Raw genomic sequence first — 27,455 nt, 5'->3', positions numbered from 1 at the left:
TATTAAAATTCTTGACCACGGTTTCAGTATATCTAATTATACCTTCATGAGAAGTAAAATACACAAATTACATCCTGCAATGGAGATTCATAAAACAATTGACGCCTTTGGCACAATTGTTTTATGAATCTCCATTTGCAGGATGTAATTTCTGATGAAGGTATATTTAGATATACCGAAACCGTGGTCAAGAATTTAAAAAATCTTTACCCTGCAACTGTCTTGGCTGTCATCATTTACCGTGAATTTTAATAAACGAGACGTGTGCAACGCAAATGTGCGGGTATGAGAGATGAATGAATAGTGTAGTATCATTTATGGCACAACGAGCCAACCTGATTGTAAAAACCTGTGTAGAAATGGGCAGTGCACGGAACGTAAAAATACCTTACGAAACTAGAGCAGTAAATAATTAACATGCACCTGATGTACGAGTTAATTAACCTATAATTATTAAATTTTGAACAGAATGATTTTTTCACTCTGCAGCGAAGTGTCCGCTGATATGAAACTTCCTGGCAGATTAAAACTGTGTGCCCGACCAAGACTCGAACTCGGGACCTTTGCATTTCGCGGGCAAGTGCTCTACTATCTGAGCTACCGAAGCACGACTCACGGCCGCTCCTCACAGCTTTACTTCTGCCCGTATCTCGTCTCCTACCTTCCAAACTTCACAGAAGCTCTCCTGCGAACCTTGCAGAACTAGCACTCCTGAAAGAAAGGATACTGCGGAGACATGGCTTAGCCACAGCCTGGGGGACGTTTCCAGAATGAGATTTTCACTCTGCCGCGGAGTGTGCGCTGTTATGAAACTTCCTGGCAGATTAAAACTGTGTGCCCGACCGAGACTCGAACTCGGGACCTTTGCCTTTCGCGGGCAAGTGCTCTACCATCTGAGCTACCGAAGAACGACTCACGGCCGCTCCTCACAGCTTTACTTCTGACCGTATCTCGTCTCCTACCTTCCAAACTTTACAGAAGCTCTCCTGCGAACCTTGCAGAACTAGCACTCCTGAAAGAAAGGATACTGCGGAGACATGGCTTAGCCACAGCCTGTGGGACGTTTCCAGAATGAGATTTTCACTCTGCAGCGGAGTGTCCGCTGATATGAAACTTCCTGGCAGATTAAAACTTTGTGCCCGACCAAGACTCGAACTCGGGACCTTTGCATTTCGCGGGCAAGTACTCTACCAACTGAGCTACCCAAGCACAAAATTTTGAAGTTGACAGGTGTGTTATGGTTGTAAAGATAACCTTAGGATGAATTGACGAACTACGAAAATTTGTGTTTACAGGCTGGCCGCGAGCTGGGGTTCCAGGTTCGCGACCTGAACGGCGCCTTCCACACGGGCTTCGCCATTGCGCAGACGACCTCGCGCAACGGCAGCCGGCTGTCGACGGCCAAGGCGTTCCTGCGGCCCAACCGCAACAGGCCCAACCTGCACATCATGCTCAACACGACGGTCACCAGGGTCCTCATCAACGAGTCGTCGCGCGAGGCCTACGGCGTCGAGGTCATCCGCGGCGACACGGGCCGCCGAGACCGCATCTTCGCCCGCAGCGAGGTCAGTGTCGCCTGGACACATTCCCTCCGCACGAACATACGCTGTCCGTCTCTGGACCTAATAACTAACGTAGGAAGAAAGAACATAATGACTCATTAATTTGGTACTTATGTGATCGTTACTATGCTTTCACCTGTGTCATTGTTGTTGTTGTAGTCTTCAGTCCTGAGATTGGTTTGATGCAGCTCTCCTTGCTACTCTATCCTGTGCAAGCTGCTTCATCTCCCAGTACGTACTGCAGCCTATATCCTTCTGAATCTGCTTAGTGTATTTATCTCTTGGTCTCCCTCTACGATTTTTACCCTCCACGTTGCCCTCCAGTACTAAATTGGGGATCCCTTGATGCCTCAGAATATGTCCTACCAACCGATCCCTTCTTCTAGTCAAGTTGTGCCACAAACTCCTCCCCAATTCTATTCAATACCTCCTCATTAGTTATCTACCCATCTAATCTTCAGCATTCTTCTGTAGCACCACATTTCGAAAGCATCTATTCTCTTCTTGTACAAAGTATTTATAGTCCATGTTTCACATCCATACATGGCTACACTCCATACAAATACTTTCAGAAACGACTTCCTGACACTTAAATCTATACTCGATGTTAACAAATTTCTCTTCTTCTGAAAAGTTTTCCTTGCCATCGCCAGTCTACATTTTATATCCTCTCTACTTCGACCAACCTCAGTTATTTTGCTCCCCAAATAGCAAAACTCCTTTACTACTTCAAGTGTCTCATTTTCTAAACTAATTCCCTCAGCGTCACCCGACTTAATTTGACTACATTCCATTATCCTCGTTCTGCTTTTGTTGATGTTCATCTTATATCATCCTTTCAAGACACTGTCCATTCCGTTCAACTGCTCTTCCAAGTCTTTTGTTGTCTCTGACAGAATTACAATGTCATCGGCGAACTTCAAAGTTTTTATTTCTTCTCCATGGATTTTAATACCTACAACGAACTTTTCTTTAGTTTCCTTTACTGCTTGCTCAATATACAGATTGAATAACATTGGATAGAGGCTACAACCCTGTCTCACTCCCTTCCCAACCACTGCTTCCCCTTCGTGCCCCTCGACTCTTATAACTGCCATCTGGTTTCTGTACAAATTGTAAATAGCCTCCCGCTCCCTGTATTTTACCCCTGCCACCTTCAGAATTTGAAAGAGAGTATTCCAGTCAACATTGTCAAAAGCTTTCTCTAAGTCTACAAATGCTAGAAACGTAGGTTTGCCTTTTCTTGATCTAGCTTCTAAGATAAGTCGTAGGGTCAGTATTTCCTCACGTGTTCCAATATTTCTACGATATCCAAACTGATCTTCCCCGAGGTCCGCTTCTACCAGTTTTTCCATTCGTCTGTAAGGAATTCGCGTTAGTATTTTGCAGCCGTGACTTATTAAATTGATAGTTCGGTAATTTTCACATCTGGGACACCTGTATCATATGAAGGGCTTATTTCAATAGTGGTACAAGTCCATTTTTGTTCATTCTGAGATACAGAGTCCTAAAGTTAAATGAGCGCTGAAAACTCTGCAGTTGAGATACCAGAAATGTTCATATGTTTTGTGAAGACTGTTGTTGTTAATCCAAACTGGTACCATTAATTTCTTCTCGGGTGTTGTTAAAGACATTTCTTGAGGCCCTTCGCTTAGTAGGGGAACATCTAGGTAACTGAAAGATTGACACCCACAACTGCAACATTGGGAAGTTCAGGCAGATGCTGGATTTCAGTACAGACAGTGTAAAAATAAAGCTATTACTCCATGTATTTTTTCTTAGGAACGCTATACTATATTACTGTTGTCACTGTTTCAATAACTCTCTCGCATTTCTATTTCTCGTGGTCTGCAGCATTGTATATGTCTTGTAAGGACATTATGTATTGAAAAACCAATTACGCTGCTATAATTTTTGTTGAGCTGTTCTCATTGCTGTGAGCTCATTTCGAACCCCATGGTCTTTTTAACGCTATCTGCAAAAAATTCAGTCCTGAAACAAACAATAATTTCAACCGAAAGGAGGAGGGCGTCAAATTAAACGGTATATGGATGCCGGTGTTAAAGAAAATGTGTACCACCCGTCCACTACTGGGTGATGGCGACGGCGACGGACAGCGGCCAATTGCACTGACGTTTTCAAAACACGTGACGTCACGCCGCGGCGCGGGGGCGCGCGGACACGGAATTTAGCGGCAGTCAGTAGCGAGCCAGTGTGTGTGTTGGACCTTCCATCAAGCTACGGACCCCCTTGAAGATGTCTCCCGCAGTCGGAGACGAAACATTGGGAATCACCACAGAATTCATCAACCGACCAAGGCATAACAGCCCGGATAATTATAATGGACATGATATTTCCGGCCGTGAAAGTTTACATTTTAGTAACGTCTCGGTTATTAATATGTGGATTTATATGAATTTGTCATCCTTGTTTTGTTTACTGGTGCTGTTATCTTTGCTTAATTTATTTACCAGTGATCGATTTCGATGGTTTCAATAAATTTGTCGACGTAGTTTTTATGTTTTAATTCACTATGTGCATTCAACATTTTGTTGGGAACGGAAAATCACCATGTAAACTAATTAGGACGCGCCATATAAATGTAACACATAACATCGAAGGGCCCGAAACTAAATCTTCTGGTAGAAATAGAAATATACACTCATGCGCACAAATATCCCTTCAAAATATTAAATTTACAAAATGAATTAAAACATGAAAACTATATCGACAACGTAATTGAAATCATCGAAATCGATCATGAGTAAATAAATTAACCACAGATAACACAAGCGTAAACAAAACAAAGATAACTAAATCATGCAAATCCACAGACTGATAACCGAGACGCAGTCATAGTACCAATGAACAGAACAAAGATTACCAAAGATAGTAACATCTCGCAAACCCGTAGAATAACAATCCAGAAATGTAACTATACTATATCGTTAAAAGCTGTCGAAAGAACGTTTCAAATACAATAATAATAGACCATCTCAAAAAGAGTGTGCAGTCCTTGCATAAACTGAAGGTTAATACATCTCCCCCTATAACAACATTTCTACAGAATCAGCAGGAACCATGTGCTAAGGATGTAAATAATTCAAAATCGTAACATAATTTGTAAGTCACGAAAATGTACATAAAAACGTTTGTTTCAGAATGTTTTGCAGATAACTTGAAATATAGTATGGGGCTCGAAATGATCTTATACGAGTAGCAATCAGAACAGCTCAATGGAAACGTTATAGCAGCGTAATTTGTTTCTCTATATATTATGTCTTTACAAAATTTCTAATTAAAGCATCACAACGCTTCTCGCCGACATACTATAATTATCAAATGCCTTATTCTTTCTTTACACTCGCGTGCTAAATACGTACTGTACATTAAGTAATTGTTACATCGCTATGGCGGCGTGTAGCGGCACCAGTGACGCCGGAGAGAACATAAAAAGCTCTCGGTTGAAGGCACTGCCAGTCCATCAATGTCACGACTCATGATGCCACCGCGATACGTGGTATGTACAGTGCCCCTTACGTCAAACTGCGGATAAGAGGTTGAGCGAAGGCGACGCTCTGTCGTGATGAAAGTCTCCGTCCTCTTTTCAATCCTGTGTGTATTTTACGTTACTAAAATATCCAAGTCACCCCCGGTAAGAAGAAAGATAAAAAATCCCTCTAATGATGCCGAAACTTCAGTGAAACATGTCTGGCAGATGAAAGAAAAGATGAAAAGTTGTGTTTTGTTCAAGGCGGACACTTTACAAAAACAAAACTGTATCTTGGTTTTAATAATAATAGCGTTTGTCTGTTCTCATAGGAACGAATCAGCTGTTGTGACTGGGTCTCTTTTGATTTAGTTGGGTAGTTGTTCTCGCATTAACAGCTGTACAACGCAGCTTTACGTTATTTTCGTATAAAATTTTGTGTTCGCGAAAATACTCTATATCTCAGGTAATGATAACCTTACGAAGTTTATCTTTATACCACCACGTACTGCTATGTATTTCGTTCTTGAGGTATATTAACACATCGACATTGATGCCGCAGTCGCGTAGTACGGCGCAAGTTCACGCGTTGAGAGTGGGTAAAATTGCGCGGTGGTTAACCCTGGGGACAGACGCTGGGGTCTACTGCACCCCAGTCATATTTCCTTTCTTAATTACACGTATTTTTAACTGCAGCAAATGACGGACAGTATGTAAGCTAGATTGGTAGCGCTGCCCTGAGAAGCCAATATGTTGTTGATCGATAGTTGGTAAGGAGTTGGCTGCACCCAATTGCATGTTCCGTGATCAGGTGTGCGTGTCCGACACGCAGGATGACAGCAGAAAAACCATGCCAAGAAGACGCAACTCCTGCGCCAGCAAAAATGATAATAAAAAAACCAAAGAACACCAGCACTTCATGTCACAGAAGCAGCTGTGATGAACACAGAGTACAGATATACTACCAGTGCATACAGCCAAAAACAGTAGTAAGAAACTATATCGCTAAGGCCAATCTGTAACTTCTTTGTTTTATTAATAAATTTAACTGGATGATTATTATCACCATTATCGATTAAATTGGTTCTATAGTTTTAATCCTTCGTAACCAAGAAGCTGAAAATTTTTGCTTGTATGTATCTGTTCATCCTTAAATTGTCCGCCCCGATAGCTGAGTGGTGGCGCCACACTACCTCAGCGTGTTCGGTCAGAGAGCCGGTTGGCCTCTCTAATAAAAAACTGAGTGGAAGGATCAACAAACGAAGTTGAGCGGGATGATGTGACGTCCGCAACGACCAAATACAATGATCAACAACGAAAAAGAAGGTGATCAGCATGACGGATTGCCATCCTACGGGCCCGGGTTCAATTCCCTGCTGGGTCGGGGATTTTCTCCGTTCAGGGCTGGGTGTTGTGTTGTCTTCATCATAATTTCATCCCCATCCGGCGCGCAGGTCGCCCAGTGTGGCGTCGAATGTAACAAGATCTGCACCAAGGCGGCCGGAGCTGCCCCTTAAGGCGCCGCCCGGCCAATGACGACCACAGCTCATTTCCATTTCCTTAAATTAAATTTATTTTCTTGTAAAAATGAGAATAAAGTGGTCAAACTTTCCTTAAACTATTGTTGAAGTGCAGGAAAACTTTTTAAAAGTTAATAGATACTGGGTTTTTATATACCGCAGGCTCAATCACACTGTCCTTTAACAAGTACGCTGTTCCAGGTTTAATATTATCCATTCGCTAGCATTATTAATTGTTTTGTCAAAAACGAACGTTAAAATAGATACTACACGCAAATTGCATGTTTCGAATAAACACTTATTTATTATTCTACTCTCTGTAAAAACTATACGGCGGGCATACACTCCAGAAATGGTGGAATTTACAATGGAAAAAGAAATGCCAGACAGCATACCAAAATATTTTTGAGGCTTTCGTGGCCATTTTCGTCGTATTACCTATTGACTTTTGTCTTGGCAATATCGGCTGACGCTCGTTCAACGATTTCTCTGACGTTTTGCTAGCCGAAGGTGCACCTTGCGATCTGCCACCAGCAATGGAAGGTGAACATTTGATTATGCATATACGTCAGTTAATACTACAGAAATTCGTGAAGTTTCGTTCAGTATGTCGCTCATTATCTCATAACGGCCCTATCTTGCCTCACTATCATTGTAGGACGAGCCGTCAGCAGCTCCCGTCTCCACGACTTTTTCCCAAGAATTTAAGACCACCATTTCCTACTACCGTCGTTACTAAAATACGTATCTCAGAATAACCCTTCCATAGCACAAACGAGGCACATGTGATTAACGTTCCTATCGTTCCTATCAACAGAAGAGTTATATGCGACTGCAGGCTTTCTCGGCGAATTTCATATATGAAGTCTTCGCGGGTTGTCAGCCGAGTAGCATCGTCGTCTCGTAGCAACCTTTCGATGGATTGCGTCTCCATCATCTTCAGGCGAAGTGTTGGGATATCGTCGGTTGCAGGCTTATATCTCAGCTGGATATAAGCCCGCCACCGACGATATCTCTTCGCCTGAAGATGATGGAGACGCATTCCATCGAAAGGTTGCTACTCGGCTGACAACCCGTGAAGACTTCATATGTAAACAGTTATCTGAACTCATTCCACGAGACGCTGAGGAAGCACATGGCACACACAGTCTGGCACACACTGTCTGGTACACATAGTCTAGGAATGAGAAACTTAAAGGAAATTCTTCTCCAGTAATCAGACAAATGAAGCTTTCTCCCAACAATATCATTTCGTCAGGAACGGAGGGCCGAAGAGTGCATCCTCAGCGGTGGTGTTTGATATGCGCCAGATAGTGAGGGTAGTACTCAGGTTGTTGTTGTTGGGCAGGTGATCCTGTGCGGCGGCGCGGTCAACTCGCCGCAGCTGCTGCTGCTGTCGGGCGTCGGCCCGGCGGAGGAGCTGCGCGCCGTGGGCGTCCAGCCGGTGCACCACCTGGCGGGCGTGGGCCGCAACCTGCACAACCACGTCGCCTTCTTCGTCAACTTCTTCATCAACGACACGGACACGCAGGCGCTCAACTGGGCCACCGCCATGGAGTACCTGCTCTTCCGCGACGGGCTCATGTCCGGCACCGGCATCTCGGAGGTCACCGCCTTCGTCAACTCGCGCTTCGCCAGCCCCTCCGAAGACAACCCCGACCTGCAGTACTTCTTCGGCGGGTACCTCGCCAACTGCGCGCGCACCGGACAGGTCAGTGTTACTACTCACACGGGCTACTGTACCTCCTCTTTGTTTTTTTGGTCGTCAGTCTTGTGACATGTGGTCCGAGATGATTTCCTCTCTTGTGCCAACCTCTCCATCACAGAGTATCACTTGTGTTGCGTCCGTGGATGAGGAACAACAAATAACAGTAGGTGTGAGATGGCAACGAGTTTATTCGACAACAAGGGAAAAATCGAAAACAGAGAAATAGTCTAGAGCAGCCAGTGGGATGGCTATCAGCAGAGCACATGGATGCCACAGAAGTTGGATTGTCGTGAAGCAGATTCGCTTTCGCAGTCCCAGAACCTCAAATCGCTTGATACGGGCAAGTCTTCAGGTTCAGATTGTATACCGATTAGGTTCCTTTCAGATTACGCTGATACAATAGCTCCCTACTTAGCAATCATATACAACCGCTCGCTCACCGATAGATCTGTACCTACAGATTGGAAAATTGCGCATGTCGCGCCAGTGTTTAAGAAGGGTAGTAGGAGTAAACCATCGAACTACAGACCTATATCATTGACGTCGGTTTGAAGTAGGGTTTTGGAGCATATACTGTATTCAAACATTATGAATCACCTCGAAGGGAACGATCTATTGATACGTAATCAGCATGGTTTCAGAAAACATCGTTCTTCTGCTACGCAGCTAGCTCTTTATTCGCACGAAGTCATGGCCGCTATCGACAGGGGATCTCAAGTTGATTCCGTATTTCTAGATTTCCGGAAAGCTTTTGACACCGTTCCTCACAAGCGACTTGTAATCAAGCTGCGGGCCTATGGGGTATCGTCTCAGTTGTGCGACTGGATTCGTGATTTCCTGTCAAGAAGGTCGCAGTAATAGACGGCAAATCATCGAGTAAAATTGAAGTTATATCAGGTGTTTGCCAGGGAAGCGTCCTGGGACCTCTGCTGTTCCTGATCTATATAAATGACCTGGGTGACAATCTGAGCAGTTCTCTTAGGTTGTTCGCAGATGACGCTGTAATTTACCGTTTAGTAAGGTCATCCGAAGACCAGTATCAGTTGCAAAGCGATTTAGAAAAGATTGCTGTATGGTGTGGCAGGTGGCAGTTGACGCTAAATAACGAAAAGTGTGAGGTGATCCACATGAGTTCCAAAAGAAACCCGTTGGAATTCGATTACTCGATATATAGTACAATTCTCAAGGCTGTCAATTCAACTAAGTACCTGGGTGTTAAAATTACGAAAAACTTCAGCTGGAAAGACCACATAGATAATATTGCGGGGAAGGCGAGCCAAAGGTTGCGTATCATTGGACACAACGGTGAAGGCGCGGCAGAGGGCGGGGGTTGCAGAGGAGAGGAGCAACCAAGGGATGAGGGGGATCAAGGCGGCGGGAGGTGTAGAGGACGCGGATATGTTCGAGGAATAGGAGCAGATCGGGGAAAGGAATCAGGTCGTAGAGCATCGGCGCTGGAGACAGGAGGCGTATGCGGAAGGCGAGGCGGAATGCATGGCGCTCTGCTTGTTGTGTCCACCCTACCCTCCACCTCTACACCTTGTATCTCCTTTCCCAAGGTGGCTTCCATCGACTCTGCCACCCAGATGATGCCCCTCTATTTGTTCCTCCTAGCAGCTCTGATCCTCACCTACCCCGCCCTTCCTCTGTCCTTTTTCTGGGCTCCCTCTTCCCCCCCCCCCCCCCCGTCCATCCTGTTTTTTCTCCACCTACCCTCTGTCTCACTTCTCCCCCCCCTCCCCGAGTCCTATTGCATTCCCCTCTCTGCCTTTCCCCTCTCGCATCTGCCCTACCCCGTCTTCTGAGTGCTCTCCCTCCATCGGTCCCCCCCCCCCCCCCACTTCATTTTCCTCTCCTCCCCCTTTTTCTTTCCCCTCATCTGTCCAGATTTCCCTCCCCCCCATCTGCTGTTGCCTGTGATGTGTCAACTTCATGTCAACTTTTTAGTGCAGGGTTTCAAGTGAGTGTTGTGCATCGTCGTCGCCGGCGAATGCTGGTTTACAAATCACTTGTCAATGTGGACGGCACTCTTGGTGCTTCGACATCTTCTGCGAAGGGTAAAAAGAATGAAGTAAGAGGAGTAGGTAAAACTACTCAATTTGTTCTTATTCATGGACCTACTTTATTTTGTGGTGCGAAGTTACATTTTTCTTTAATGAAAGTTTCTTCTTCTTCCAGTTTGGGTAACGGATGGATAACTGTAGCTTTCTGGAGGGACTTATAGAATTTGAGGGAGGGGGGGGGGGGGGCGGCAGGATTCAACAGCTGAATGCGCTTATAAAGCCCCTTTCGGCGAAGGACTATGCCCGCTGTCGATGAGCGTACTGCGGCACGGCACAGCATGATTGGCGTGGTACCGTCGTGTAGCTATTTGATGTACGTATGCTGGCCTGGCGTTGCTGTTACAGCGGAGGCAGCTATGCGCATGGGCCGCGCATGAGCTGTTCAACTCGCCAGCACTGTGCCTGCGCTAAGAACGTCTGGCTAAGAACAGTTTGTGGCACGTGCGTCACTGCATCTGACACTACAGGTCTTACGAGTGCCAGCAGCCGTCTCTGGAGAGAAAGGAGTCACTATTTCAGACGAGTTTAATAATTCTTGAGTGCGTGTTTAAATGCATACACGTTCTCGATAGCACACGACAAAATTAAGACCCTTATTGGATACCTTTTCAACCCTGCACGGAGCTGAGCGTTTACGAAGTGTGGTGGACAAGTCGACAAGTGTGACGTCACAATTCATTGCACGGCCAGTATATCTCGTCAGCTCGACAGTGGACCATCTGAAACGTGACCCGCGGTCGCGTGGCGGCCGCCACAGTCGCGTCGTGCTGGCATTGATTGTCATGCTGCCCCTAATTCTTGTGAGTTAATTCCACGTTTTATTTCCTCACTGGTTGTGTAGTGAACCTCTTCATTTCGTAGTTCGTCAGCCCATCTAATTTTCAACACCCATCTGGAGCACAGCATATCTAACTCCTCGATTCTCTTTCTTCACAGTTTTCCTGACGTCTACGATTCACTGCCACACAATTCTGTACTTGGAACGTACAATCTCACAAAATTTCTGCCTCAAATTGTGGCTGATATCTGACACAAATATAATTCTCCCGCCCAGGAATGCCCTCTTTGCCTTTGCTGGTCTTCTTTTTACGTTGTCCTTGCTTCGCCCGTCATTTCTTATTTTAGTTTTATTTGCTGTATTTTTATTTTTATTTCTTCGCCTACTTCGCGGTCACCAATTCTTATATTAGTTTTCTTATTTCTGTAGCTCCTCGTTACTGGCGTCTTTCTCTAGTCTACTCCAGTTCATATTCTGCACTTATTTAACTGTTCATTCCATTCTACAGTCTACTGTAACGCATTAATAGTGTGAAAAATCCGCTTCAGTTGCAGGCAAATTCTTATTTATTGCACGACCGGTTTCGAAGCCTGAGGTTTCATCTTCACGTGCCACTAAATAAATATGAAAACATAAATGTGTGGCGGTGAGGCCATTCAGTCACATCAAACAGACGCATGATAGTGCAGGACAGCACTAGTGCTGTCGAAGCAGGCGCTGAGGTTGATGGTCCTGCTCTCCCACGCCATTGTTTGACATTGTTTTGTTCCTCCGTGACTGACTGGCCCGTCCGGACCACAGTTATGTTTCCATAATTATTTGGTGGTACCTGAAGATGAAACCTCAGGCTTCGAAACCGGTCGTGCAATAAACACGAACTTTCTCGCAACTATAGTGGACTTTATATTCTGTTAATATTATCCTTGGTTGCGGATAAATATTTTGTAGTGTAATGTAGTTTAGAGGATGATGGCATATTAGGCCTCTAGAGCAACTCTCATTCACTGCGTCATTTTGCACTCTGAGAATTATTTTTAAGGTAATTAGTCAATTAAAATATGCAGGTGGGTGCAGGAACACCTGCTAAAATCAAAATATGGTCAGATAAACATACAAGGTGTTCTTACAAGAGATATTGTGTACTGGACGTAAAAGTTCGGCCACTGTCCTAAAATAGGCATCAGTTTGATGACATTATTCGAGATGCTCATTCTTTCACATCTTTCATCTCTGCAAAAAATCACGAACACCCGGCAGTCGTTGAATTTGGTCACACGCTTGGGACATATGATTCTGTAACGTGTGCTCGCTGTCAATCATTCTGGAATACACCAGTGCTCAATACGTAGTCGGTAGACAGCAATCGAAGAATATGAGAATGCGATGGTTTTGCTACTGCACTTTATCATCGAATCCAACACTCATGAAATGTTTCTGTTAGGTATTGTCGTACAAGATGCAGAATGTCAGGTGGTGTCCAGTCTTGTTTTTTTTTTTTTGTCATCCTCTGTTCAAATACTCTTTTGGTGCAGTTCTTCACACCAGCCAGTGCATGGCCACTGATCTTTGAGTACCTACTGCAACTTACATCCATCTCTTTTTCTCCTACTACAATTATTGCCTCTCCCGTCCTCACACTTCCCTCCCTCATCAAACTGAGGATCTCTTTCTGTCTTAGGATGTGTCTTATCAACCGATCCCTTCTTTTAGTCTCGTTGTATCATCAATTTACTTTTTCCCAGTTAAGTTCAGTACTTTCCCATTGGCTGTTCTATCTATTCGTCTACTGTTCAGCATTCTTCTGTAACAGCACATTTCAAAATCCTCTATTCTCTTCTTGTGGGAACTGCGTATCGTCCACCTTTCACATCTGTATCAGCCTACAGTCCACACTAATACCTTCAAAACATTCTTTCTTGTACTTAAATTTACACTAGATCTCATAAATTTCCTTTCTAAAGAAGCTTATTCCGACAGCTGTTTGCAGCTACTTTTTGGGTCCACAGGAGATTTCCGAGCAGGAGGTTTCCGAACTTTATTCCTGTAAACAAAAAAGCTTTGAAGCTAAATGCTGACTAAACCAATGGCCAACGAAAAGATGAGTTTTCGTCTATAAACTATTTATGCTTTCTGTACGCTACTTTCCCGTATACTGCTCTGTTTTTCTCGTTGGATACCCTCTGGGTGTACCAATGAACTATCTCACTATTTAGTGTTTTAATTATTTGCTAGCTCTGCCTGGCATGCATTACAGAGCCTCTTTTTCTTTCTAAGTAGGTAGACAGACATTTATGTCAGATATATTTCACACACACACTCCACATACATTTAACAGATTTGACAAATAATTGTACCGATATCTCATCTTGATCTCTAGCGAATGTCTTTTCGAGAAAAAAAAGGACTTTCCACGGCAACTATTTGATTCTGCCCTGATTTATGCCATATTACTCTGGAGAGGACGTTAAATCTATCTGTCACGTTGAGCCGTGTGGCATACATAATCTTTGACCAAAACCATGATGTGGTTGATCCATTACACAAAGCAAATGAGGGACAAGCTGCTGTCTACCCTTTCAAAGAGTTCCATGTGAGCTAATTACATGACATAAATACAAACATGGACCCTCATGGCACATTATACTGATGTGGGAATATTGTCTTGGACTTCCTATTGCCCAGTGTAGTACTGCAACTTGACATGGTATGGACTCAACGACTCGTTGTAAGTTCCCTGCAGTAATATTGAGCCATCCATAAGGGTGAAAGGTGAAAGTATTGTCGATGCAGAATCTTCTGCGAGAACTAACCTCTCGATTATGTCACATAAATGTTCGATGGCATTCATATCGCTTGCTCACATTGTGCCGAATGTTCTTCAAACCAATCGTGAACAATTGTGATCGGCTGAGATGGTGCATTGTTGTCCATAAAACTTCTATCCTTATTTGCGAACATGAGGTCCATGAATGTCTGCAGATAGTCTCCAGGTTTTCGAACATAACCATTTCCAATCAATGATTGGTTCAGTTGGACCAGAGGACCCAGTCCATTCCATGTAAACACAGTCCAAACTGCAATGGAGCCACTAGCCGCCATGAGCTTTCGCAGTGCCTTGTTGACGACTTGGATCGATTGCTTCGTGGGGTCTGCACCACAGTCGAACCTGTCCTCAGCTCGTACAAATGGAAATTGGGACTCGTTTGACCAGGCCACGGTTTTGCAGTCGTCTAGGGTCCAACCGATATGATCAGGAGCCCAGGAGAGGCGCTTCAGGCGATGTCGTGCTGTTAGCAAAGGTATGCGCCTTGTTCGTCTGCTGCCACAACCTTTTAACGCAAAATTTCGCCACACTGTCCTAGCAGACATGCTCGTCGTGCGCCCCTGATTGATCTCTGCGATTATTCCACGCAGCTTGTCTGTTAGGACTCACTACTCTTACGCAAACGCTTCTGTTCTCGGTGCTTAAGTGAAGGCCGTAGTCCACTGCGTTATCCGTGGTGAGAAGTAATGCCAGAAACCTGGCATTCTCGGCACACTCTTGACACTGTAGCTCTCGGAACATTGATTCCCCCAACGATTTTGGACATGGAATGTCCCATGCCTGTAGCTCCAACTACCATTCCTTGTTCAAAGTGTGATAATTTCCGTTGTGCGGCCATAATGACCTTGAAAAGTTTTCATATGAATCACCAGAGTACAAATGACAGCTCCCTCAATCGACTACATTTTCGTACCTTGTACGCGATACTACCGCCATCTGTATAGTTGCATATTGCTATCCCACGACTTTTGTCAGTGAACCGTAAAATTGCTACTGGTCAACCAAAGGTTATTAATCTCAATCAATAGACAAAATGTAAAGTGGAAGTAGTTGCCAAGGAATAACTGGTGAAATTACTCACAATTGTCTGTAACACTCTTTATTCAAATTTGGTATAAGACTTTACGATATTCTTTTTTTAAAAAAATACCAATAATTTAACAAATAAGTCACAATTTACGATAGGAAAGGACTGTTAAATTATTAAATTATTATAAAAAGCTGTATAATATCTCAAGCTCAGCTAAATTACAGGTGAATTTCACTCCATTCATTAAATGGCGCAGAATCTAACTTGTCTGCAACATATAAAGACAATCCTGTTTACAAAAGTTCTCAAAATAGAAAAACTGAAACACATGAGTCATGCACACGGGGGGACACTCACAGTTAATACATCAACATATATAGAAAAAACCTACCCCCATGAACCATGGACCTTGTCATTGGTGGGGAGGCTTGCGTGCCTCAGCGATACAGATAGCTGTACCGTAGGTGCAACCACAACCAAGGGGTATCTGTTGAGAGGCCAGACAAAAGTGTGGTTCCTGAAGAGGTGCAGCAGCCTTTTCAGTAGTTGCAGGGGCAACAGTCTGGATGATTGACTGATCTGGCCTTGTAACACTACCCAAAACGGCCTTGCTGTGCTGGTACTGCGAACGGCTGAAAGCAAGAGAAAACTACAACCGTAATTTTTCCCGAGGGCATGCAGCTTTACTGTATGGTTAAATGATGATGGCGTCCTCTTGGGTAAAATATTCCGGAGGTAAAATAGTCCCCCATTCGGATCTCCGGGCGGGGACTACTCAGGAGAACGTCGTTATCAGGAGAAAGAAAACTGGCGCTCTACGGATCGAAGCGTGGAATGTCAGATCCCTTAATCGGGCAGGTAGGTTAGAAAATTTAAAAAGGGAAATGGATAGGTTGAAGTTAGATATAGTGGGAATTAGAGAAGTTCGGTGGCAGAAGGAACAAGACTTTTGTTCAGGTAGTATAATAATGGCGTGTGACGAGGGCCTCCCGTCGGGTAGACCACTCGCCTAGTGCAATTCGTTCGATTTGACGCCACTTCGGCGACTTGCGCGTCGGTGGGGATGAAATGATGATGATTAGGACAACACAACACCAGGTCCCTGAGCGGAGAAAATGTCCGACCCAGCCGGGAATCGAACCCGGTCCCTTAGGATTGACAGTCCATCACGCTGACCACTCAGCTACCGTGGGCAGGTGAATACATGGTTATAAATACATAATCAAATAGGGGTAATGCAGGAGTAGGTTTAATAATGAATAAAAAAATAGGAGTGCGGGTAAGCTACAACCAACAGCATAGTGAACGCATTATTGTGGCCAAGATAGACACGAAGCCCATGCCTGCTACAGTAGTACAAGTTTATATGCCAACTAGCTCTGCAGATGAAGAAATTGGTTCAAATGATTCAAATGGCTCTGAGCACTATCGGACTTAACATCTGTGGTCATCAGTCCCCTAGAACTTAGGACTACTTAAACCTAACTAACCTAAGGACATCACACACACCCATGCCCGAGGCAGGATTCGAACCTGCGACCGTAGCAGTCGCGCGGTTCCGGACTGAGCGCCTAGAACCGCTAGACCACAGCGCCGGCGATGAAGAAATTGATGAAATGTATGATGAGATAAAAGAAATTATTCAGGTAGTGAAGGGAGACGAAAATTTAATAGTCATGGGTGACTGGAATTCGAGAGTAGGAAAAGGGCGAGAAGGAAACATAGTGGGTGAATATGGATTGGGGGAGAGAAATGAAATAGGAAGCCGTCTGGCAGAATTTTGCACAGAGTATAACTTAATCATAGCTAACACTTGGTTCAAAAATCATAAAAGAAGGTTGTATACATGGAAGAATCCTGGAGATACTAGAAGGTATGAGATAAATTATATAATGGTAAGACAGAGATTTAGGAACCAGGTTTTAAATTGTAAGACATTTCCTGGGGCAGATGTGGACTCTGACCACAATCAATTGGTTATGAACTGTAGATTAAAACTGAAGAAACTGCAAAAAGGAGGGAATTTAAGGAGATGGGACCTGGATAAAATGACTAAACCAGAGGTTGTACAGAGTTTCAGGGAGAGCATAAGGGAACAATTGACACTAATGGGGGAAAGAAATACAGTAGAAGAAGAATGGGTAGCTCTGAGGGATGAAGTAGTGAAGGCAGCAGAGGATCAAGTAGGTAAAAAGACGAGGGCTAGTAGAAATCCTTGGGTAACAGAAGAAATATTGAATTTAATTGATGAAAGGAGAAAATACAAAAAGGCAGTAAGTGAAGCAGGCAAAAAGGAATACAAACATCTCAAAAATGAAATCGACAGGAAGTGTAAAATGGTTAAGCAGGGATGACTAGAGGACAAATGTAAGGATCTATAGGCTTATCTCACTAGAGGTAAGATAGATACTGCCTACCGGAAAATTAAAGAGACCTTTGGAGAAAAGAGAGCCACTTGTATGAATATCAAGAGCTCAGATGGAAACCCAGTTCTGGTTCAAAAATGGCTCTGAGCACTATGGGACTTAACATCTATGGTCATCAGTCCCCTAGAACTTAAAACTACTTAAACCTAACTAACCTAAGGACAGCACACAACACCCAGCCATCACGAGGCAGAGAAAATCCCTGACCCCGCCGGGAATCGAACCCGGGAACCCGGGCGTGGGAAGCGAGAACGCTACCGCACGACCACGAGATGCGGGCAAAAAACCCCGTTCTGAGCAATGAAGGGAAAGCAGAAATGTGGAAGGAGTATATAGAGGGTCTATACAAGGGCGATGTACTTGAGGACAATATTATGGAAAGGGAAGAGGATGTAGATGAAGATGAAATGGGAGATACGATACTGCGTGAAGAGTTTGACAGAGCACTGAAAGACCTGAGTCGAAACAAGGCCCCGGGAGTAGACAACATTCCATTAGAACTACTGACGGCCTTGGGAGAGCCGGTCCTGACAAAACTCCACCATCTAGTTAGCAAGATGTATGAGACAGGCGAAATACCCTCAGACTTCAAGAAGAATATAATAATTTCAATCCCAAAGCAAGCAGCTGTTGACAAATGTGAAAATTACCGAACTATCAGTTTAATAAGTCAGAACTGCAAAATACTAACGCGAATTCTTTACAGACGAATGGAAAAACTGGTAGGAGCTGACCTCAGGGAAGATCAGTTTGGATTCCGCAGAAATTTTGGAACACGTGAGGCAATACTGACCCTACGACTTATCTTAGAAGCTAGATTAAGAAAAGGCAAACCTACATTTCTGGCATTTGCAGACGTAGAGAAAGCTTTTGACAATGTTGAATGGAATACCGTCTTACAAATTCTGAAGGTGGCACGGGTAAAATACAGGGAGCGAAAAGCTGTTTACAATTTGTACAGAAACCAGATGGCAGTTATAAGAGTCGAGGGGCATGAAAGGGAAGCATCGGTTGGGAAGGGAGTGAGACAGGGTTGTAGCCTGTCCCCGATGTTATTCAATCTGTATATTGAGCAAGCAGTAAAGGAAACAAAAGAAAAATTCGAAGTAGGTATTAAAGTCCATGGAGAAGAAATAAAAACGTTGAGGTTCGCCGATGACATTGTAATTCTGTCAGAGACAGCAAAGGACTTGGGAGAGCTGTTGAACGGAATGGACAGTGTCTTGAAAGGAGGATATAAGATGAACATCAACAAAAGCAAAACGAGGATAATGGAATGTAGTCGAATTAAGTCGGGTGATGCTGCTAGAATTAGGAAATGAGACACTTAGTGAAGGAGTTTTTCTATTTGGGGAGCAAAATGACTGATGATGGTCGAAGTAGAGAGGATATAAAATGTAGACTGGCAATGCCAAGGAAAGCATTTCTGAATAAGAGAAATTTGTATAGATTTAAGTGTGAGGAAGTCGTTTCTGAAAGTATTTGCATGGAGTGTAGCCATGTATGGAAGTGAAACATGGACGATAAATAGTTTGGACAAGAAGAGAATAGAAGCTTTCGAAATGTGGTGCTACAGAAGAATGCTGAAAATTAGATGGGTAGATCACATAACTAATGAGGAGGTACTGAATAGAATTGGGGAGAAGAGGAGTTTGTGGCACAATTTGACAAGAAGAAGGGACCGGTTGGTAGGGCATGTTCTGAGGCATCAAGGGATCATAAATTTAGCATTGGAGGGCAGCGTGGAGGGGAAAAAATCGTAGAGGGAGACCAAGAGATGAATACACTAAGCAGATTCAGAAGGATGTAGGTTGCAGTAACCACTGGGAGATGAAGAAGCTTGCACAGGATAGAGTAGCATGGAGAGCTGCATCAAACCAGTCTCAGGACTGAAGACAACAACAACAACATATAAAAAAACATATTTTACAAATTTCTGCCAGTTCACTTACGGCAAACACACACGCTCGCCAGGTAGGACTTGCTAACTTATACAACATTCTCCTTTCAAGGCAACAATTTCTACCCATAATGAAAGGGCAAACTTTTGCATGGCAAGAAAACACACTAATAACCAACTACCTGTATAAAACACATAAGCACGTTGAGTAAAAGCATTAAAAGGTATTGAACTGGAAAAACACACAACAGTTTTTGCTGAGTAGAAACAATATAAAAAATCCACTACAGCGTACATTAACAACCTTGATTAATTATAGCCAAATATACATAAACACAAATTTACGTAAGTTACAGCTTGCAGATGGGCAGGAATTAGTTATACAATTGACTAGTTCTTACCACGAGCCAAAAGGAATTTTTCTTCTTTTTTAGAGTACCTTTTGCACGGGAGTCTAGTAATACTAGTTATGGCAGCCGAGAGAATGGATCAGGTCTTAGTGCCTTACATTTCAAACAGTACAGTCATTGGTGCCTTAGACTTTCACAGACATGGCAGAGGCTAACAGTCGAATAAACCCGTAGGTAAGCTGGGAGGGGAAAGAAGCGATCCGAACCACAGATTTTCTCTGACTCCCCCTCCCCCTTTTCGTCTTCAAAAGGGGACAAACGGACCACTCTTTCTAATATTACCAACTTCCCGCGGGTGGGCAGACGAGAATAAATGGCGGGAAACCCCCCAAAAATTACGGCTGGTATAATTAAGAAGAATAAGTAAATTGAATTGAATTAAAGTTCATAAAATCTTTTAACAATCAATACTCAACTTCTGGTGCGTTACGACTCCCAGGACTGAATCAACGCAGCGCTTCCAAATGCTCTGCCGAGCCGCCCGCTGCCAGCCGTTTCAACGGACGCAGGAAGGCGCGCCGATTTTCAGAACCTCCTCGCCGGTCGACAGCGTACGGCCGAACTGCAGATTAGGCCCCTTGCGGACCCACGCTCAGGAAGATTCGTTTCGCAACGAGCAGTTAACGCCCCATACCACGGAGGCGCTGCTCGCGTCGCTTACGCTGATGCTGCCGTCTGCGTGCTGTCCCTCTAGCACCGGCAGAGAAGTCGCTTCTTGATGCCCCGACTGCCTACTCTCCTCGAGAGCCCATACAGCCACTACATAAAGCGACGCGAACAGCCCACTTTTCGCCTTTCCCGCTAGAGGGAGACACCGAATTTCGACAAAGGCGCCACCGTCAGAAAACGGCGGGCGACTGCTTCACGGTACGCGCAGCGGCGCGCTTTTCAAAGCTGACTTTACTACGGCTCAACCAGAGTACAAATGACAGCTCTCTCAATCCACTACAATTTTGTACCTTTTACGCGATACTACCGCCATCTGTATAGTTGCATATTGCTATCCCACGACTTTTGTCACGTCGGTGTAATATTGCGTTTTGGACCGGGACTTGAACCCAACACCTTTACCTTTTCGAGGCAAGTGCTCTACAGACTAAGCAAACCAGACACGACTGACGCCCGGCATCAGCCGGCCGCTGTGGCCGACTGGTTCTAGGCGCTTCAGTCCAGAACCGTGCTGCTGATAGGGCCGCAGTTTCGAATCCTGCCTCGGGCACGGATGTGTGTCATGTCCTTAGGTTAGTTAGGTTTACGTAGTTCTAAGTCTAGGGGACTGATGACCTCAGATGTTAAGTCCCATAGTGTTTAGAGCCATTTGAACCATTTTTGATGCCCAACATAACCCCTGCTAGTTACCACAGCAGTAGTTTCCAGCGCCAGAAAGCCTACGTTTGTGTATTAAGTGCCGGCCGGGGTTGCCGAGCGGTTCTGGGCGCTACAGACTGGAACCGCGCGACCACTACGGTCACAGGTTCGAATCCACCTTCGGGCATGGATGTGTGTGACGTCCTTAGGATAGTTAGGTTTAAGTAGTTCTAAGTTCTAGGGAACTGATGACCTCAGAAGTTAAGTCCCATAGTGCTCAGAGCCATTTGAACCATTGTTTGTGTATCACGTGTCTGTTTCGTTGGCAGGTGGGCGAGCGCGCTTCGGAGGGCGCCAACGGCACGGCGCCGATGCGCTCGATCCAGATCATCCCGGCGTACCTGCACCCCAAGAGCCGCGGCGTGCTGCGCCTGCGCAGTGCCGACCCGCTGGCGGCGCCGGCCATCAGCGCGCGCTACCTCACCCACCCGGACGACGTGGCTGCGCTCGTCGACGGCATCCGCTTCGCCATCCGGCTGTCGGAGACGCCGGCGCTGCGGCGCTACGGCTTCCGGCTGGACCGCACACCCGTGCCCGGCTGCGAGAACTTCACGTTCGGCTGCGACGCGTACTGGGAGTGCGCCGTGCGCAGGCAGACGGCGCCCGAGAACCACCAGGCGGGCTCCTGCCGCATGGGCCCGCCGGGCGACGCCGGCGCCGTCGTCGACGCACAGCTGCGCGTGCACGGCGTGGACAAGCTGCGCGTCGTCGACGCCTCCGTCATGCCCAAGGTCACCTCGGGCAACACCAACGCGCCCACCGTCATGATCGCCGAGAAGGGCGCCGACATGATCAAGACGCGCTGGCTCGCCAGGCGGACGTGGCGCTCCTGGTACTAAGGACTGCGACCTCCGCGGCCACCAGTGTCCTGTTCAGTAGACGGCTGCGTGTGCACTACGTAATATGAGACAATAACTCGCTCTTTCTCCAAAGACATTTCTCACGATATTCTAGTGCTGCTCATTACCAGCATTTTCACTCCATACCATGTACATTTATTCATATCTATAGTACCAGAGACCTGCAAAATGTAGTGTTTGCGGTACCTTACGCTATGTTAACAACTTTTACTCTGAGACAAGGCACCACTCCAGCCGTACTCTGCAATTTTGTACCTTGTACGAGATACTACCGCCGTACGTATAGTTGCATATTGCCATCCTATGACTTGTCACCTTAGTGAACCCAAAACCTTTACCTTTCCCGGACAAGTGCTCTACGGCAAGGTACCGAGGTATGACTGCCCGACGTAACTACTCCAGCTGTACTCTGATTAAAACCACAAAAGACACACTCCAGGAAGACGATCGGTGTTGTGGCTGATATGTGTAGCAGGAAAAACTGAGTATACTCTCAAATGGCTTCATGTCGTTAAGAAACAAAATCTACTTGTTATGAAAACTTTACGCGCTTCAGAGAATTATCCATCGCTCCAGTACAAAAAGAAACTTATTAACTTAGCATGACTCGGTTTCACAGTCATATAAAAAGCTTTAATGGGCATCATATGTAGCCCCAGCAAAATTAAAGTTCCCGGTTCGCTTTTAAGATATTTTCCCCAACCGCGAGATGGTCGCGTATACAAACAGTGATCCAATACTGTCAAATATTTTTTATTCCAGTCTTTGATCACAATATGAATTCTTTAGACGATAACCGGTTTCAGTCCGTAATGACCATCCTCAGATCTTTTTTTACACCATGTCCTAAAGTGATAAGGCCATAATGGTGTAAAAATGATCTGAGGATTGTTATCAAAGACTGGAATAAAAAAACATTTAAGATATTTTCCTCTGCTTACAGAGACCCATTCTTAAGGTTTTCTGGTTGAAAATCGCTCTGTCAATTTATTGGGGTGGGTAGTATGCGGCACACGTGAATAGTATACGTTACTAGTTCCGTGAAATCTCTTAATCCCAGGGCCGGCGTATGCTAAGGGACACCTAGCGAACATTTTCTCTCAAACAAAAGTTGTTCACCATAACGTGATCTATCACTTCGAGACGTCTGCCGCAAACACTTTGAAACACCCAGTGTAGTGGTTTGATGTGATTTATCTAAAACATGGCAGCAACGTTAAATGCCCAGCGTGTGAACCTGCTGATGATTCCTTAAAGTTTTCACATGACACACGATAAAACTGAAAGTAGTGTGTTTTATTAATAGCTTTAGGGCCAAAGGTGACAGAGATATCCTTTAAGAGACAAACATCAGGCCAAGTGATAACTATGGTAACATTCGAGCACGAATTGTGTTGCAAATTAATCAGGATCGACTGAAAAAGCCACTAGACTTCTTGCGACTAATGAACGATATTTGCTGGTTTTGGGACGCTACCAACATCAACCCAGAATACAGATATTGTAAATGGCACCGTTGTCGCTTTCTGTCTTGTCTTCACTATGCTGACTTTTGTTTCGTGTGTAGTTAACTTCTCGTGCCACGTCTCCTTTCGTACATAAATCAGATGACCGGTTGAATTGTGGTGTCTGCCAACGAATTCACGCTAAATTGGAAACGGGAGGGAAAGCTGTCGGTTCAGATCGAGTACTTGCGATTTCTATTAAATGAGACAGCCCCAGCAGCCACTGCGGCGAGTGCCTTCAAGTGCGTGAATAGTACTCCTTACATTTTGTCTGTGACTTCGAGCTTCAGCACTGCCACACCTGTTGTCAGTTGCGTCAGCGTTAAGACTTGGCTAACAGAAACTGGGTTGGCACGAGCAGAAGGTCCTTTTTGACCATGCTCGTGATGTGCAAGTGCTCTGACACTTTCTTTCGTCACTGGCAACGACAGATGTTTCGAGTGTGACATTACGAGCTCTGATTGTAACAATTAAATTCCAAGAGGTGAAATTTCAGCTAACAAGCAATTCTAATAAGACTGCAGTGCCGGCGTAGCAGGTACTAGCAGTGTAGCATCGAACTGGGACCACAGCGCAACCGAGTGCTATCTGCCATCGAGATGGGATAGGCAAACGAATGTGCTGATGGTTCTTTTTCAGAATGAAAGACACCATTAAAGAATATTTACAGCAACAGTTTCATTCGTTACTCGTACGTGTGAAGGACATCGTTTTTCTCTGTTATTGGTATTTCATATACAAATGTAAGTTTGGCAATGCATCATTTCGAATTTTTTTAGCTTTGCGACACTGATCTTCTTCGTGTAATATACAAGCAGGTGTACTGTACCATATGTCTTTCTCATTATTTGGTCGCAATGCTACACAGTCCGACTCTGTCTTTCGACAGCCATACATTAGAGTATATTCACCCGTTATTATTACATCTATCTCGTTTCGCCTGCTGCTTAAATTTGGATGAAGTGTCCAGCATCTGGATTAAATTATAAAATCATTGACTGGTTCACGTATTATATTAATTAAAATTCATGATCAGATTTAAGGAGCATAGCAACCCCACGGTTTGTTCATCCATTGATTACGCGGATACATGCTGCTGAATCCGTTGAACCAGCTGATGGCTACAAAACTGAAACAAGTCATGAATTTCAATAAACCAGTATGTGACCTGCACACTCATTTCTGTAATAAAGTCACCGGCCTCCAAGCGGTCTCATTTCGAGTCGAGCATGTGGTTGATTTCGTCTATTGCCTTTTTTGTAATATCAAACAAAGGTTGCCCGTTCTTGACGGAACATGCGAAAATCTAGTCTTCCACCACAGACTAGGAGCTGCAACGTAACTTGTAACGGTTTTTTTTTCGAGGAACTGCCACTAAAACCTTCGCATGCTTCAAAAAATTTTCTATCGTCAACATTTTTCTTTGAAGACAACATTTGTCAGTCTTCAACATAGCGGCATAGGATCTGAGATACCTGATCAGCCACTTCAGCAAATGCGCACAACTTCATCAATCACACTGCATACTTGTGAAATTATCTAGAAAGTTTACCGTGTCAGCATGGTTGTTGAGTAGTTTCCTTGCAGGAGGGCAAGAACACCAACAAGTAACAAAAGAAGACAAACATTTTGCAAGACATACTTGCTCATTTCCTGACATCCCACTTGCAACGGCAGCTGCTCTCAGTGATAGCTGTACACATTACATTCAACAAATGCCTTGATAAAAATAATGTTGAGGAAGCGTCTGTCTACCAGTTTTAACGGCCCTAAGTAAGCTATGTTGGTGTATCTTGCGGGATTTCGTTAGCCAGTACAATTAGTTTGAGAATCTATTGTCTCAGTTTTATTGAAGGGAAAGCTGTTACGCAGACAAGCTTTAATCTCTATAATCTAATATCTATAACCTACCTTCCGAATTTATTTGCTGAACTGTCAGTACCTGTAATAACTTTTCATTTCTGTCGGATTTCGCAACCGAATTCACAAGGCACACAAGTTCTCTCTCTCTCTCTCTCCCTCTCTCAAAGCACACACAGACACACACACACAAACACACACATACACACACACACACACGCACAAACATACACACACACACACACACAATCATACACACATACAAAGCACACACTATAGTATATCCGACAGGTAGGAACACGCTTACGAAGTGCAATACACACTTTTGTTTATGAACCATAGCTTAAACTTAAAAAAATCTGTAATCCGTCCACCTTAACGGAAATGACCCGAGATTCAGTGTGTTTCTTAATAGATTAGATGCCCTATTTTATCTGAGTGACGTGTGATGTTATGTTATTGCTTTGTTTCGTTTTCAACCAAAGTAGACCAAGGAAGGATCTACGGCGTAGGGTTGAAATGGTAAATGAAGCCAAGAAGGATATACACCCTCCAATGAATTTGGTTAGTGTATACATAAAAGACTGTCTCTTATATCAAAATTACATTAGTGAACTTTGGTTTGTAGAACTGTTAAGGTTAAAAAGATGCGGTATTTGTGGAAAAAAAAGTTTATAATGTAAGGAACTGTTGGAAGTTTTTATATTCTGAAGAGTTTGTGCGTATGTTGTGTGGAGATTGAAATCTCCAGAGGTTGTTAATATTTATACATGACTAGAAATTAGTATTTATTTTAATCTCACTGCAGATGTATAAGTAACGTAGATAATGTACACCAAATGCCTTTGAAGGCTTTCGAAAATAGCAGACACAAATATTTTGCAGTGTGAGCACTAATTATTTTTAAAACTGAAGCTTTTGTACCACATGAAGTCTTGACAATAAAGAATCTTATTAAACATAGTATTATTTTAATGCGAATTTTCCGCTTATATAACTTGGTACAAGTATTCTACAAAGAAATATTCACTAACCGTATTCGAATGCCTGTTGAGATACACGTAAATACTTTTTGTATATTATATTTACTATTGCTGTGGTTGTAATTATTTAAGTTTGACTCGCTGTTACTCAAATACTCTAAAAAATGATACTGCATGAAATCGTCCATCCTTAATATTTCTAATATTTGTTTCCATTTTTTCTGTCAGTTGGAGTTCTGTTTACCGTGTAGATAAGTGCAGTCAAAATCCGTCTGTTAGCACTGGATATTCCTCTAATTGTTTACCAGACTAATTTCGAGGAATTGCTTCGGAATACCTGTCAGGAAGCTGTATAGATGTGTTGAACACATCAGAACAGTTCAAAATGAGAGAACACACTCTACATAGGCGTAGCACCTGAAGCACGACATCACCAGTAATAGCACTGAGAATTCTTCGTAAAAACTGCAGAAAAATTTGGTATGCTTATTCTCTAGGGTAGGGACGGCCAAGACTCCTCCACACGTGGGGAGTGCGTACAGTATTCTGTCACCCGAGTGCACACTCCCCCACGCTGTCTGAGTGAGAAGAGGGGAAAGAGGAGAAAGATAGGGGGTGAATCGAACGCTCCAGATCTCAAAGTTCACTCAGTTGCTTGCATGTGGCTTGGTTGCAATTCTCAACAACACAGACCACAAACAAAATAGCTTTTCATTATTATTTTGGCATTATATATATATATGAACTGTCGGCAAACGGAAAGAGACAATTTCGCGGACTTTCGCCGCACAATCGAGACTTATTTCGTAACATAAGTAAAAAATCCTTACACGCACATATGTTGATCGAAATGTTGTATCAAGTGTGCAATCTCAATATGGAGATGAGGACACTCTTCCCGAGGAAAACAACGTAGTTTTGAAGTAAAAGAATTTGTTTTCTAAAACGGAATTACGTACTAGATCAGTTCTATCGGCGCATGCTTAGGGGTGCTCTCATCTGAAACTGAAAACGGTTTCGAAAACAGTTCAGAGACAAAGATTAGAAATGCCCACAAAACATTTAGAAAACTGCTACTTTAATGCTTTCAACGCCACAGTGGACTCTTCCAAAGTCGCGTTTTCTTTGCCACCAGTGAGGTTAAGTAAGTGGACAGGGATTTTTGTCA

General features: G+C 44.1%; 1 protein-coding gene across 1 annotated transcript in view; it reads left to right on the top strand.

Annotated features, from left to right (window-relative positions):
• LOC126418723 (glucose dehydrogenase [FAD, quinone]-like) overlaps positions 1-26,238 on the top strand; it is a 490,865-nt gene extending 464,627 nt beyond the window's left edge. Inside the window, exons 7-9 of the mRNA XM_050085628.1 lie at positions 1,296-1,565; positions 7,921-8,283; positions 21,349-26,238. Coding sequence (XP_049941585.1) covers positions 1,296-1,565; positions 7,921-8,283; positions 21,349-21,918 — 1,203 coding nt within the window. The 3' untranslated portion in view covers positions 21,919-26,238. The remainder of the gene's footprint in view (positions 1-1,295; positions 1,566-7,920; positions 8,284-21,348) is intronic.
• The last annotated feature ends 1,217 nt before the right edge of the window (positions 26,239-27,455 follow it).

This window comes from Schistocerca serialis, chromosome 9 (genome assembly GCF_023864345.2).
Source record: "Schistocerca serialis cubense isolate TAMUIC-IGC-003099 chromosome 9, iqSchSeri2.2, whole genome shotgun sequence".
Taxonomy (NCBI): Eukaryota; Metazoa; Arthropoda; class Insecta; order Orthoptera; family Acrididae; genus Schistocerca; species Schistocerca serialis.
Note: the sequence above shows the minus strand (reverse complement) of the source record. Positions and strands in the feature narration are given on the sequence as shown.